The sequence below is a fragment of the Haliotis rubra genome, unplaced genomic scaffold (assembly GCF_003918875.1).
Source record: "Haliotis rubra isolate DU_JTF1 unplaced genomic scaffold, ASM391887v1 Scf305, whole genome shotgun sequence".
Classification (NCBI taxonomy): Eukaryota; Metazoa; Mollusca; class Gastropoda; order Lepetellida; family Haliotidae; genus Haliotis; species Haliotis rubra.
The window spans coordinates 592,995-609,033 of record NW_025766975.1 but is presented as its reverse complement, the minus strand read 5'-3'; the positions used below and the strand labels follow the sequence as shown (position 1 = coordinate 609,033).

The 16,039-nt window shown below is 42.3% G+C and overlaps 1 protein-coding gene across 1 annotated transcript in view; it reads right to left on the bottom strand.

Annotated features, from left to right (window-relative positions):
- Positions 1–15,709, bottom strand: part of LOC124282869 (tetraspanin-33-like) — a 33,946-nt gene extending 18,237 nt beyond the window's left edge. The window contains exon 1 of the mRNA XM_046718904.1: positions 15,358–15,709. Coding sequence (XP_046574860.1) covers positions 15,358–15,465 — 108 coding nt within the window. The 5' untranslated portion in view covers positions 15,466–15,709. The remainder of the gene's footprint in view (positions 1–15,357) is intronic.
- Positions 15,710–16,039: the final 330 nt, after the last annotated feature.

Genomic DNA, 16,039 nt, shown 5'->3' with positions numbered 1-16,039 from the left:
TACGTCTGAGGCTTATTATGTTCGTTTGTTTCTCTGTCTTTTTCCATAGGGTCCTCGGTTTATTATGTTCGTTTGTTTGTCTGTCTTTTTCCATTTCCTCGGTCTTATGTTCGTTTGTTTGTCTTCTTTTTCCATATCCGAAAATTCGTTTTTTGTCTGTCCGAACAATTTCAAGAAATTATGTTCGTTTGTTTGTCATATGGTGTTCGGATAAACGGGGCACGACTGTATATAGAATAGGGAAGAACTGTAGAATGAAATGTCCCACAGAAATAAAATAAAACCTCCAAACCTCATGGAAGATTTTACATATGTTCTCAATGTTTCGATGTCGGTGTTAACTGAAGTTTGATACTAAGAACAGTTCCTGAGACAGAAGATAGCAGCGGTAAGATGATAGTGATGAGGAGTTCAGACTGTCGGGAATAGAACCCGAATGACAGGTCAGTACGCTATCTATTGCGTTACACGTGTACATCCGTGGGAAACATAGCACACGTTGACGCTTACAGCGAAACGGAGTCATCAACATGGTCAAGTACATGACCAGTCTGTCAAGGCCAATATATTAATCAACATGTCGATACGTAACAGCGGACATGTGGTCATCTACAGAGGTCACGAAGTGGTCATCATTCCGTACGAAGTAATACTTCAGAGTTGACAAGGTTAGTAATCAGTGATGTGATGTCACCCTAAAGTTGTTATTAATGAGGCCGACTTTGTGACAGATGGTCACGATAGTTACAGATCGACAGTTCATGGCGTTATGTACAACAGATCAAAGGCATGGGCGATGTATGATAACATTAAAGCAACCCTACTTCTATTTATATGACCCATTACTAATCGTAACACTTTCCTAACAAATTTGCTATGGTTGCAAAGTGGTGTACTATTGAACTGCGGATACGTAACTGTGTTTTATGTATACGTATTCCTTTAGGCATCACCGGGTTGCTTGGTTTGTTGTTTAACGCCGCACTCAGAAATATTCCAGCTATGTGGCGCAGGTCTATAAATAATCGAGTCTGGTCCAGACAATCCAGTGATCAACAGCTTGAGCATCGATCTACGCAGTTGGGATACGATGACATGTGCCAACCAAGTCAGCGAGCCTGACCACCCAATCTCGTTTATCGCCTCTTACGACATGGGTTAAGGCACCCGGTGTCATCGGTAATGTTCATGTAATTTAACCCTTCTTTGTAAGCTGCGTCATGTGAAATCTGTTGGACTATCGAGACTGGCCATTCTCTGGCGATGACATCATCTGCTATTTGTAACTATTCCAAAGAAAAATGTTATTACCCGTTCAATTGCTTTTTCCTTTTGTTTCCTATTTTCATTTTTGTTTGTTTTGTTGGGTTTTCGTAATAACAATTGCCTTTCGAATTTCAGGTACAGTTAGCCTATTGTTGTGAGGACAGTCAGCTTGAAATCTGTATTGATACACAGTTACAACACAAACGTCATAGTTCAACGTACAGGCATATATTGTCAGAACACTCTCAGTCGATAATTTTTTATGCATTCATATTTCAAACACCAAAACCTGAAAACCGTGTCAGAGCTGGTTTTCAGCAAACCACGCTTGACGTAAGAGGCGACTGACGGGATCACTAGATTTTATCGGCTCGATGTTTTACAGAAGCCGACATATAGCTTGAATAATGCTGGGCGCGGCGTTAAACAACCAACCAAACAAGCACCTAAATAACATGTATACATATAAGCACCATGACAGTGAGATCACCCCTAAATCAAACGACAGAGCTGTTCATTAATACATTGTGTTGGGTCATCTCCCAGTCTTCAGTTATATCTGGGCGTGTCTTCTATATGTCGGAGGAAGATAATGCAGTAATGCCCCAAGTAATGCAGATCCTGGCACTTTTAAAGTTAAACCGTCGAGCACGGCTATGAGCTGAAAAACCTAGAAACACGGGGGAACGAACCGGGATTCGAACCTCCGATCACAGGTGCCTGGTGTGCCCAAGGGACGCAACTCTACACAGCCACTTACGGTGCCTTAGACGACTGGGTCACCAGTGACCTTTTTATCTTTAAACCCACTGCGGAGCGAGCAGTGTCATGTGATTTCAATGTTTACATCCTGGTGTTCAAACCGACATTCAGTAGAAGACATTCCCACATCATACACGTGGCCGTGATTCACATTCCTAGTCACGTAACAATCCTGTTCTTCTCCGTGCGTTAGACTGAGTCCGTGCTTCAATCCAAACATTACAATTGGGAAGGGTTTGGTCATTTTATTTCCTTTTGATGAGGGCGTGTCATTCAGAAATACGTTATATAAATGAACCGTGCCACAATAGACATACGTGTTTGTTAGAAATGTTCCCACAAATCCCATGTCAGTTTTCCTGGTAACTGCAGAATTCTAGTTTACTCAAGCCCTTTAAATTGCCCAGGTATGATGCGGCTACCCTATATGACGTCCCACCGATATGTGGATATGGAAATGTTATCTGCTTTCAGTCGCCTGCGTGTTACAGGTATGTAACCAGGTGAACCAGGATGTAACATGGCTTGTCATGAAAACCCATCAGGAACAATATTAATGTAACTAAACACACAAGGACTGTACTACAGTTGTACAGTATGCCGATGTCAAATTGTTGTCGATGCCGTCGCCATCAAGCAGAAGGTTGACATTTTCAGCTACGATTAAACGGAAGGTTGAAGCGGGCAGCTATTGTCCAACGGAAGGTGGACATCAAAGTAGCTTGTTACTGCTAAACAAAAGATCGAATCAGTTCATTTTATTGCAGGAGGTGGAAGGTCAACTGCTGGAAGAGTAAGAATGTTGAAACGTTCACAAACACATTATATAAATCAAAACAAGCATCAACCCACTGCCAAAAGCAATGGCGGAAACATTCAGCGTTGTCAAACAGAAGGAAGCATTCAGACAGTGTCCAGCAGAACGAGGTGGAAGACCAACAACATCCAGCAGAAGTGTTAACACAGTGTCCAGCAGTGTGCAGAAGACACAGTGTCCAACTGATGATGGACGCGTTTAGACAATGACCAACATAAGCTGGAAGCATTCAGACAGTGTCCAGCAGAACATGGAAGCATTCAGACAGTGTCCAAGAGAACGAGGTGGCAGACCAACAACATCCAGCAGAGGCAGACAACATCCAGCAGTAGTGTTGACACAGTGTCAAACTGATGATGGACGCGTTTAGACAATGACCAACATAAGCTGGAAGCATTCAGACAGTGTCCAGCAGAACATGGAAGTATTCAGACAGTGTCCAAGAGAACGAGGTGGCAGACCAACAACATCCAGCAGAGGCAGACAACATCCAGCAGTAGTGTTGACACAGTGTCAAACTGATGATGGACGCGTTTAGACAATGACCAACATAAGCTGGAAGCATTCAGACAGTGTCCAAGAGAACGAGGTGGCAGACCAACAACATCCAGCAGAGGCAGACAACATCCAGCAGAAGTGTTGACACAGTGTCAAACTGATGATGGACGCGTTTAGACAATGACCAACATAAGCTGGAAGCATTCAGATAATGTCCAGCAGAACATGGAAGTATTCAGACAGTGTTAAACAGAAGGTGGGAGTAGCTAGATATTGCCCTACAGAAAGATGAAGGGGGAACTACTGTTGAAACCAGGAAGTGAAAACGTCAGCTACGTCAAAACATACAGCAGCATTGGCGGATCCAGAGAGGGGGTGGGGGTGGGGGGTTCGACCCCCCCTTTGAAATGACCTAAGGCCACATTGAAGATTTGTTTTGCGTTGGCGGAGCCAATGGGGGGTTCAGGGGGTTCGAACCCCCTGAACATCCCCCTTTCAAAAATCCTGGATCCGACCATGAGCAGAATCACTAATATATTTTACAGAGACGATGGATTGTGCCTCTCTTAACGGAGGTGCAATCGGTCAGCCTCTGTCAAACAGAAGAAGTCACGTATTGAGAAATCGCACATTTATTGATGAGGAATGACTCACCCACGCCCTCCCTAGTCTGTCATACAGACCCTGAAACAAATATATCCGAGAAAGCCCATGCAAGTCTAGAATATGTGGCAGGTTTCCACAGTTTATGAAGAAAGCCTCAAGGGCTCCTTTTCCTTATATTTTATCTTTTTGTTTAACTGTAACTGTGAACTGTTTTTTTCTGTAAAATATGTTCATTTCAGAGACTAGTTGTTAGTCTACACCCACCCCCACCCCCACCCCCTGCAAGGTATAGTTCCCTGACCCCCGGGGAATTCCCGCTCATACGACCACTGACAGCTGGCACATGTCAATCACAGATCACCGTTGAAACACAGTGGGTAAACAATACCCTTGTTATCTCGGACAGGCTGTTATTGATACCATAGAGCTGTGAAGGAAATTGTGACCAGGGCAATTGAAGTAGAAACTGATCCCCTTGTCGGTGTTAATTACTCATCAATAGCTGGCTCAGTCTTACTAAATGACGTCATAGAGCCGTTTGTTTACCAACATCCACGATACATATATATATATCGCGAGTGATAATGATTGTGTTACAGCAATACGATCGGACCACGAGTCTGCTTAATAGCTTCCTTATGAGGCAATACAATAGCCTATCTTACAACTGCATATTATCTATAGGCAACTTCTGCGCTTGATATATTTTAATCTATTTCTGTGTAATGGAACATTTACACGCATAGTCTGAGATTAGTCTCTGAAACTGTTTCCCCACATGGATACAGTGTGTAAAGCCCATTTCTGGTATTCCCCGCCGTTATAATGCTAGAAAATTGTTAAAAGCGGCGTAAAACTCACTCACACACTCACTTCTGAGCAACACACAACAACCGTGGGTTGTGGGGTGAGGTGGGGTGGTCATGTTGTGTCAGTGTTAGAAAAGAATTATCCTGTTTAACATAGATAAACAACATGTAACCCAATACTTCACAACTCACGAACAAACTAAAGTATCAAGTTGCCATTTACACCCGCAATAAAGCATCGTCATCGCTGTCTGTCAAATGTCATTATTATTTACATCCAACATCTTACGTATGTTTTTACCATTAACATTTTACATAAGTCAGTAGACGAGAATTCTCCTGTTTTGGTCTGAGCAAAACCCTTCCGATATTGACACGACCTGATGATGTATATACGACACAAGTGTCATCAGACACTTTTTTACTGTCAAAAAGCCGCCCTTTTTATTGGTCATTATGTCCCAAGTTCACACGGGCTGACGGCATGCCGACGACCCCAAGATATCACCCAGCGAGCAACGAGCGCCACCTGTCGGCTCATTGAAAGCTGATGATGTGTATTGCTATAACTGTTCGAAAATGACATCATCATAAAATATATGTGAAATACGTTTTATGAGGAGATAAATTATTGCTGCAGGACACATACACCTTATAAGGTAAAGAGTTTCCTAGTCACATTCTCTATATTATTTTAGGGGAATTGTTTGAATAATATCTCTCTTAGTATTTTAAAATCAAATCTGAGAAACTAACAACAATGATAAAAATTGGAATGAAATAATGTGATTTATCAATACATATCTTTGTACCAAAAAACGGTTATTATGGCAAGATTTATGTTGACATTACAAAAATGATATCATATGACAGATAGGTTTAACTGCTACATGAACGTGACGAATCGATTAGGAGCCAGAGGCCCAGATAGCTAAGTAATCCCAAAGTTACAGAGTGAGTGAGTTGGGTTTTAAGCCGCTTTTAGCAATACCACGGCTCAGGACACATTAAATGTATGTGGAGAATCATAAACGGGCCTTTGGCGTGACGTGCGAACTGTTTAACCACTTGGCTACCCTACCGCCCAAATAGTTATACTGACTGAATTTGGTTTTACGCCGCTTTTAGCAATATTCCAGCAATATCACGGCGGGGGACACCAGAAATGGGCTTCACACATTGTACCCATGTGGGGATTCGAACCCGGGTCTTCGGCGTGACGAGCCAACGCTTTAACCATTAGGCTACCCCACCGCCCCCCACATAGTTATAGAACACATGCGATGCGATGCGTCGCCACAAAGACCCACATCACCATAGGTCTTCCTCCTTGAAAACAAAGCTGCTTTAAACCATTTACTCATAATACTTGAAATTTATCAGGCTCTAAATGGCTCTTTGTCACGATTATTCCAATGCGGCGAATGACAACATTCATTCATTCCATAACTCAGAAACGCTGACCCAACACTCGTTCAGATTTACCTCGACGTATATCTACAGTGCAGCTGCCAAAACAGATTGGCCTTTAAATGTCTTATATACACTGATCGAATGTCACGCTGACGTGAACGACACTCTACCTGATCCCTCCCTAGTATGTCAACGTGAACTACACCTGGACCGGGGGCTATTTACCTGGCGTGTGCCTCTCAAAGAGTCCCGTCAGCTGACGGGGTTAAAATCGACTCACCCCGCCTAGAAGTTAGATAGCTCGCCACCTCTTCTAAACGACGGCGCGCATCGTCACTTAAACACAAGCCTGGTCTATTTACAGAGGAAACAACATTCATTGTATGCATGTGCGTAATGCATTACCCACTTTTATGGAGCACAGACTAGGAGGTTACAGGTGAAATTACTTCACAGTCATTAATAACAGGTATAGATTCGTGGTTTCTATGAGACGAGGGGAAGACATTATATAAGTTAGGCAGAGCACCAAGATGTATTGAGAGCGAGTGAACGGATCTTGTTTTATGTCGCTTTGAACATTATTATCGTAATAGTTTAGTGTGTTAGCTTGGTAGGTACAACATTAGAAGGAAACAATGCCGAAAAGGATCCACTAGTTTCACTTGTTTACGTGACTGTCACATTTGCACATAGCAACGCGCGATTTGAAGCCAGGTGTGGTCCCCATGCATCTGTATATCAAACTCGATAATAGTTCTATAGATAACAGAATAGGTCGAGTGAGGCAACATGATTGCCAGGCATGCATTTAAATTGAACTGGTCATAATACAAATGTTATCAAAACTTCACTAGGAACTCAGAACTCAGAACTCTGAACGGCCGATTAAACACTGCAACCTGTTACGGTCCAGGGCCCCGTTGTTCATAGCGATCATAGTGCTACGACAGTCGTAATTCCCATGCTTTAACATAGACTTACGACTGTCGTATCCCGTACTTTAACATAGACTTACGACTGTCGTATCCCATACTTTAACATAGACTTACGACTGTCGTATCCCATACTTTAACATAGACGTACGACAGTCGTAACTCCCATGCTTTAACATACACTTACGACTGTCGTATCCCATACTTTAACATAGACGTACGACTGTCGTAACTCCCATACTTTAACATTGACGTACGACTGTCGTAGCGCTACGATTGCTTTGAGGTACGACTGTCGTATCACAATTATGATAACCATACTTTAACATAGACTTACGACTGTCGTATCCCATAGTTTCGACTTACGACTGTCGTATCCCATACTTTAACATAGACTTACGACTGTCGTATCCCATACTTTAACATAGACGTACGACAGTCGTATGCCATACTTTAACATAGACTTACGACTGTCGTATGTACTTTGCTTTGACTACGATTGTCGTATCCCCATGCTTTAACATACATGTCGTGACTTACGACTGTCGTACGCTGCTACGTATCCCAAACTTTAACATAGACTTACGACTGTCGTATCCCATACTTTTAACGACTTACGACTGTCGTATCCCATACTTTAACATAGACTTACGACTGTCGTATCCCATACTTTAACATAGACTTACGACTGTCGTAGCGCTACGATTGCTTTGAGGAGCGGGGTCCAGATCACAATTATGATAACCATATCAAATACATCACAATCTAAAACTTATCGGGTTTTTTGTTTCACAGACACCGCCAAACGTGTGTAGACTTCCTTTCAGAAAGACGCATACCACGTTGATGTAAAGAATGAATGCAGGCGTAAAACCAAACTCAGTGTTTTCAACAAACCAAAAAAGAATTCTTGTCACACTCGATTCAGCCATTCAAACAAATGCATTTGAGCAACCTATGTAAAATCGTCATCTGTTGCAAATACTTCTAAGTGACTTGTATATGTCCCTGATATTCTAAATCAAGTGTTAGTTTGGAATAAATATGACGATAACTGAGAGGAATGTACTTCCTGTTTGTGAGGAAGTGTCCGTCATCTGAATGTGTAGCTGCATAAAATGTAATCTCAGAGTCCCTGAACTGTATTGTTTCCCTCACCGACCAGCCCTTTCTACCATGCTAAAGCCCTAAATGAAGAAAGATTTCCTCAGATTATGAATCTCCCATCTCACTGGGCTCCTTTTTCAATTTATAAGTAATTATTTGTTCGCCATTAAATATATTCAAATACTAAGTTACTCTATATGATGCCGAGACATTTCTCCATTGACGTTGTTTGGTCGTGTACCGGTAGGTTAACCACCACTCCAGTGCTTTGGTTGAAATGTAAAATCTCGAGCAAGAGTAAGTGAGTATGGTTTTACGCCGCTTTTAGCAATATTCAAGCAATATCACGGCGGGGACACCAGAAATGGGCTTCACACAGTGTACCCATGTGGGGAATCGAACCCGGGTCTTCAGCGTGACGAGCGGACGCTTTAACCATTAGGCTACCCCACTGACCCCTCGAGCAAGAAGAAAACCTTGCGGTCAAAATGACTTTTGTCAGGGCCCTCATCAGTATACCGTTCTGGTTAAGATATTGTTTGTTGTTTAACGATCACTCAGCAATGTTCCAGCTACATGGCGGCGTTCTGTAAATAATCGAGTCTGGACCAGACAATCCATTGATCAACTGCATTATCATCGATCATTGTAATCTCAACGCTTCATCAGTGCCATGATGCAATATAGTGAAAATCTGTTTTCTCTCTTTATATATTACATTATTGACTTCGACAGTGACAGAAATTATATTACTAGATGCCGATATTCACTAGACGTTGACAATTTGAAAAATGTGTCATCCCATCAGTGAAGTCAGAAGGCGTTAGTTCAAAGTGACCCACGGATGCAGACTAGTAAACCCGGCGCGCCAGATATAGCAGCTAATCCCTTCCTAGTCCGACATAATCCCACATATAGGTCAACGTGCGTGCACAGTGATGTAGTGGTACATCGACTGGTAATCAACACTCCTCTACCACACTCAACAAGATCCTCAACAAGCACATCACCATACATATCCTATCATGTATCTCTGATGATCAAACTTTGCTGGTTATTGTCGGCTTAAAAAACTTGTCAGATTAGTGTCACTGTCACATGAATCTAAGTCTACATTTCTTTCGGTGGGGTAGCATAGTGGTTAACGCGTTCGCTCGTTACGCCGAAGACCCAGGTTCGATTCCCCACATGGGTACAATGTGTGACGCCCATTTCTGGTGTGCCCCGCCGTGATATTGCTGGAATATTTTTTTTTTTTTTTTTTCATTTTTTTTTTATTGTTCCCAATGTGATGAGTACAAAAAACATGATGAGTTCAAGCATATAGAGGAATGTGTGCACATACTAGCTAGTGGACTCAATAGCGATACAGTACACTAAGTGCATTGAATATCAATGTTAGTGATATGTTCTTTGTTTAATAGTCATTCAGGGTTAAATTCAGGGATGAGAGGAAACCATTTGACTAAAAAGCTTTCAACATTATTATTTCTTCTGGCAATGAATGATTCAGTGGTAAATATGTCTTTCAATATCCTTAAGTAAAAATTTACATACTTTACAATGCAATTTCTTATCATTATAAATAGAATAATTAGTCGAAAACAGAATCCTAAATGTTTACATTCGTCCTGATGGTACTGGAATATTGCTAAAAGCGACGTAAAACTAAACTCACTCACTCACGGTTACGGTTAATGTGACCGGGACGATTGTACTGAGTGAGTGAGTTTACGCCGCTTTTAGCATTATTCCAGTACCATCAGGACGAATGTAAACATTTAGGATTCTGTTTTCGACTAATTATTCTATTTATAATGATAAGAAATTGCATTGTAAAGTATGTAAATTTTTCATCTGTTGTCTTCATTAAATGGAAGCGGTGAGGTTGTTGGGCCTAGTGGTTAAAGCGTTCGCTCGTCACGCCGAAGACCCGGGTTCGATTCCACACAGGGGTACAATGTTTTCTGGTGACAAAATATTTGTTAAAAGCAACGTAAAATAAAACTCACTCACTTCATTAAATGATTATGGTTTCACAGTGTTAGCAATAGTCCAGTGTTGCCATGACGCGGGGCAGCGAGAATGGACCTTGTGACCTCCTCAGCGGTCACACAAGTCACCATGTACAGCGTTTGAAGGAAACCAAACCGGAACAGGATTAACTAGTTTCACTTGTTTACATGACTATCACATTAACAACATCATTGAATGCCGTCGTGGCCCTATATGTTATTATATTAAATTATTCAATGCATATTGACCATAACTAAAACTGTCAAAGTCGCCCGTTGTGTTTGATAAACTATTTAGGATCAGAAGTAGCTACGCAGAATGGTCAGTCCCACTACCCCACTACTGACTAAGGTGTATATGTAGGTGAGTGAGTGAGTGAGTTTAGTTTTACGCCGCACTCAACAATATTCCAGCTATATGGCGGCGGTCTGTAAATAATGGAGTCTGGACCAGACAATCCAGTGATCAACAACATGAGCATCGAAATGCGCAATTGGGGACCGATGACATGTGTCAACCAAGTCAGTGAGCCTGACCACCCGATCCTGTTAGTCGCCTCTTACGACAAGCATGGGTTACTGAAGGCCAATATTCTAACCCGGATCTTCACGGGTCTATATATGTAGGTAATAGAATAAGGTCCCCAAAGAATTGTTCCAACGGGCGAACGTCCAGAGCTGTGCCGGGTACCCCACCGCCCCATGTGCCTTTAGTAAGGTGGCGGTGGGGTAGCCTTGTGGTTAAAGCGTCCAAGACCCGAGTTCGATTCCCCACATGGGTACAATGTGTGAAGCCCATCCCTGGTGTCCCCCGCCGTGATATTGCTGGAATATTGCCTAAAGCGATGTAAAACCATACTCACTCACTCACACTTTAGTATGTGTCCTGTTATATTTTACATGTACTTTCAGCATTGTAACCTCCAGATTGTGGTTTGTCAGCACGCGTTTTTGCGCCAGACAAGCTAGTGGTCGATAGTGTGAGCAGCGTTTTGCGCCGTACGTGTGAGATTATGCTGAAGAACCTGACTTCATTTAGGGTGTGTATCTGTGAGTCATGACACTGAATGTGAGTGAGTCAATGCCACACGCTGACCGACGGTACTGGCGACCCGACGCCCTGATAACGAGAATGCCTAGGAGTGAATCATGTCTTGCGATAACGGTCGAGACATGCTAACATGAAAAAGGAGACACAGGTCACATAACACCGGTTGTTAAGTTTGTTCCTCGGAACGGTTTAGTGGAAGGTGTATGACACTGCCGACAGGGTTTGATGATGATCATGCGATACTGACAGGATACACACAGACCACATGACACCGGGTGTTCAATAGAAAATATAGAACGTTCTGACGGTCTTGTTTTCAGAAATAGTGTTATGTCAGGTGCTGTTTGGGATGTTACTCTGGCCACAGGGTTTATATGGATTTGATACAGTCGACTTTATAGACAGGGCGGTCAGGCTCTGCGAAGTGTCAGCGTATCGTGGTGGAGTGAGTCAATGCTAACAAAATCATTGGATTGGCTGGTTCAGACTCGATTAATTTTTTTAGTCCGCCATCATATTACTAGAACGTTGTTGGTTGTGGCGTTACACAACAAACACCTCGATGACAGACATATAAAACACCAGGTGTTCATCGGAATCTCTGAGACTGACGTGACACCTCGGTGCTCTGGGGCAGAGTCGTGAGACAATCCATATGTGTCCTCTCACTAGTCCATATAATAACAAGCGATAAATGATAAAGCAAATATTGAAAACACCGAGTGTATGACAATGCATGTGAAGTCGTCCTGTCCCGATGCAGTTCACAGTGGCGTGATGTCCCTGTAAATCCCTGACTCATCACGGATGATGTTTTAGGATAACGCCATGATGCAGGCTTGAAACAGATCCCAGCAATGACACCGGGTGTCTACGAAAGAAGCGAGCATATTTCGCACGAACGAACATGCTCACTAAATCTTTCAGATCAGTGAACTCATTATCCTTCTGACTTCTCCACATGCCAAGAAGGGGTGGTAGTTCACTGTGACCTATGACGAGGCGGGATGAGAATCTCCCATGTACCAGTCGCCCTGGAAACAAGAGCGGTACGGGACAATTGCGTCATATTATCCCTTTGAGTGATGAGGCGTTTAGAGTTCAGTATTGTCTGGTTGTCATCGTCTTGTTATTCAATAGATGAATGTAGTTTTACGCCGTTTTTAGCAATATTCCAGCAAATATCGCGACGGGGACACCAAAAATGGGCTTCACACATTGTACCCATGTAGGGACTCGACCCGGGTCTTCGGCGTGACGCTTTAACCACTAAGGCTACCCGCCGATCTTCTTGCTATTCAAACGACGAACCAATATTCATCTACTACAGGTAATGAACTTATTTTTCATAATATGAATACATTATCACAATGTATACATGAAAAACGTTTCAACTCTTTCGGTGTAAAACAAATCGATAGTGTGAAAATATCAACACCACCATAGTATCATGAGGAAATGCGCCCTTCCTTCCCCTGCATAGTCATTGATGATCGCACTTTATCATCCAAAAACTGTGTTCCACTGGAGATATTGCTTGTGTGAGATCAAACGATATATCCTAGGAGATATCGCTTTGACAGTATATTTTGTACAATGCCCTGACAATGCTATGACGTCATGAAGTTGATGACGTCACAATGCTATGACATCGCTTCACTGCAAGCCTAATGGCAGTACTGTGTTGAGAGATGTACATTTTTCATTGAAAACTAATGAAGGGTGATTTTGGATGATAAATAGAATCTCACCCTCGTGTCTTCTGATATCAAATATATCAACACTCGCTGATAAAAGTTAAAATATCCTCGGCAAGCCTCGGATATTTCTAACTTTATCAACTCGTGTTGATATAATTGATATCAGAAGACACTTGGGTGAGATTCTCTATATCGTGTTGAAGATATACAGCCTTCGCACTGATATCCTTTTACCTACAGGAGCGGTAGGGTAGCCTAGTGGTTAAAGCGTTTGCTCGTCACGCCGAAACCCAGGTTCGATTCCCCACAATGGTACAATGTGTCAAGCCTATTTCTGGTGTTCCCCACAGTGATATTGCTGGAATGTTGCTAAAGCGGCAAAAACCACAATCACTCACTTGGTATTTAAAGGTATTTGTCATTTCTAGAAAAATAGCCGCCGCTAGCTTTTCACACTCAGACATCCTAAGTATAACATAATTAGACACCGTATGTCCGAACAGACCTGTCTATTTGTCACACAATCGATTTTTGTTTGAATCAATAAAATGCATGAACTGGCATTATACATAGGCATTGTGCAGTCTCGGTGAGAATTTGTCACTGGAAACTGCATGGGCTGAACTGGACTCGCTCACTGGGAACAGGTGTCAAACCTTTTCATTCAGCCAGCTGTGAAATTGACATAATAAAGGACCAGGTGACAGTATTGTTTATTTCATTACGAACACGGAACATGGAATGTTTACCTCAAGATACGACGCGTGATAACGAATTTCCTCCTGAACGGATATTTCTTCCGCTTTATCAATATCTAGCATTTATTATGATTAACGGTAAAACTATTTTTCCAATTTTATGCAGGGTGCGTGCGTGCGTACAATCTGATTTAGAAATGTTTAAAAATCATTTTGTTTAAAAAACATTTTGGCGACATTCATTAACTAAAGGGATAATAGATGGTTTGACTCAATGTCGTGCGATGGGAGTTGAGGGAACAGTGCAGGAATAACGTGATGGCAAAGTTGACAGTTGTGTTAAATGAAACCTATATAATTGTTTAACCGCTAGTGAGTTAGTGTGTTTACGCTTTCAAACAATATCACGTCCTCGGTTACGATAAATCGGACTCACATTGTACCCGTGTGGGGAAACGAACCCGAACCTTCGGGGTGACGAGCGAACAATGTAACCACTAGGCCACCTCTCCTCCGCATCATGACTTCTAATATGATCTCTTATTATGAGTGAGTGAATGTTGTATTATACCAGGCACCACAAGCTACAACACGTTACTAACAACCATCGTCGGACTTGTTCACTCGTGGTTGATAGTATGACAGCCGTGGTTGATAGTATGAGCACCCGGCGGTAGGATGAGATAACGCATCGTAGAAGCCTCTCATTAGTCTGGTGTTATAAACAAATGGAGACCTCGCTGACTTGGTTGACACATGTCATCGCAATTGCGTAGATCGATGCTCATACTCCTGATCACTAGATTGTCTGGTCCAGACTTGATGATTTGCAAACGTCCCATATAGCTGGAGTCCGGAGTTGAACAATAAACAAAGCTTCAGGACCAGGTGCCCGTTGTCGATACATCTGACGTACCTGTGTCATTTAGACTGATGCTCCCCAGAACTAATACTACCCCTCAGGCCCTGGTTCCCATTGTCGATACACACTGACGCAGGATTTGAGTCGCAAAAATTAGCACCAATAATAGGTCTATATTGTCACACACCTGGGGTGTCACCACAATATACAAGGATCCTATTATTCTACGCTAAGAGCCCTGCAGGGTCAATACATGCCGTAGTGCTAGTCTCTGCGTTACAAAACCCCGTGCATTTAGACACAGACGAAAGCGAAGCATTGTTATCCTGAGACAAGGTGACGTTTCGATGATATTCACAATATTCTGGTCATATGCATTGTTCAAATGTATACCTTCCTTTGTCCGGTAGTGTACTTGAACTTGTCGTCAATACCATTTTGTCCTAGCCTAAACTCGATTAAAATGTTACTGATAAAACTCTGTGTAATGGACATGATATTTCCCCTCTGTGCGTATTTGATTAATAATAACGATGACAATAGTAATCCCCAATTACATCACCCCTGCTTATCTGTATAAATCCTGTCAACGACAGCAGTCTACGTCATCTCTCCAGTTGTCAACATCCTACAACGTGGGCGACCTCTGTCCTTACACTTATTATGAACCCCGACTACAGTGATATGCGTACCGAACATTACCAGGCAAATGTTACATGTAACGAATGTAAAACGTGAATTGTTATGTAACACGTACTGACAGGGTAAGTGTCATTCATTAATTACATGTAGATTTCAAATATTTAAAAAGTACATACCTCGCAGGCAAAGTTCCAGAAAAACAGAATATATTTTGTGATAAACGGAACGGCACTTCGATCCCTCCTCCTTCGTCGACCCCGCTCTATGACTCCTTGTAGAACCATGTCGATATCGGTAGTTATCCGGGGTGATATATACAACTGTCAATGTTCTATCAATATGTGGTATCCGTGTATATAGCACTCATGTAAATATCATGTATATTTCACTCATACGTTAATCCACATCGACTGTATGAGATCCAGGGTGTTGTATATAGCTTGTAACACAACAGAGCACCCTGATGGTATCCTTCCTTGGTCTGTCTGTCGATCTGAACTGCCGACAGGTGATAAGAGACTCTCGCTGATAACAGGTCACAGGCTAAGGGTCAGAGGTCGCTGTGACTTGCGAGTAGACTTGCCACGGGCTTTATGATTCACGGTGTTGTTTCTGTCTACATTAGTACAACTCCTGACAGCTTCAGTCAGCTTGTGACGCTGTGTTGACAGTCAGTTTGTGACGTAGGGTTGACAGCTATATTTACGCGCCATTGCAAGCGTGGGAACAGTGGACATGTCCGTGTTACATTCCTTTGAAGTGCCGCGTGTGGATGCATAGCGTTAATTACAAAATAAACTCTCGTATTAATAGTGTTGTACGAATTTCTCTTTAAAAAGAAATCGTTCTAATTTTGAT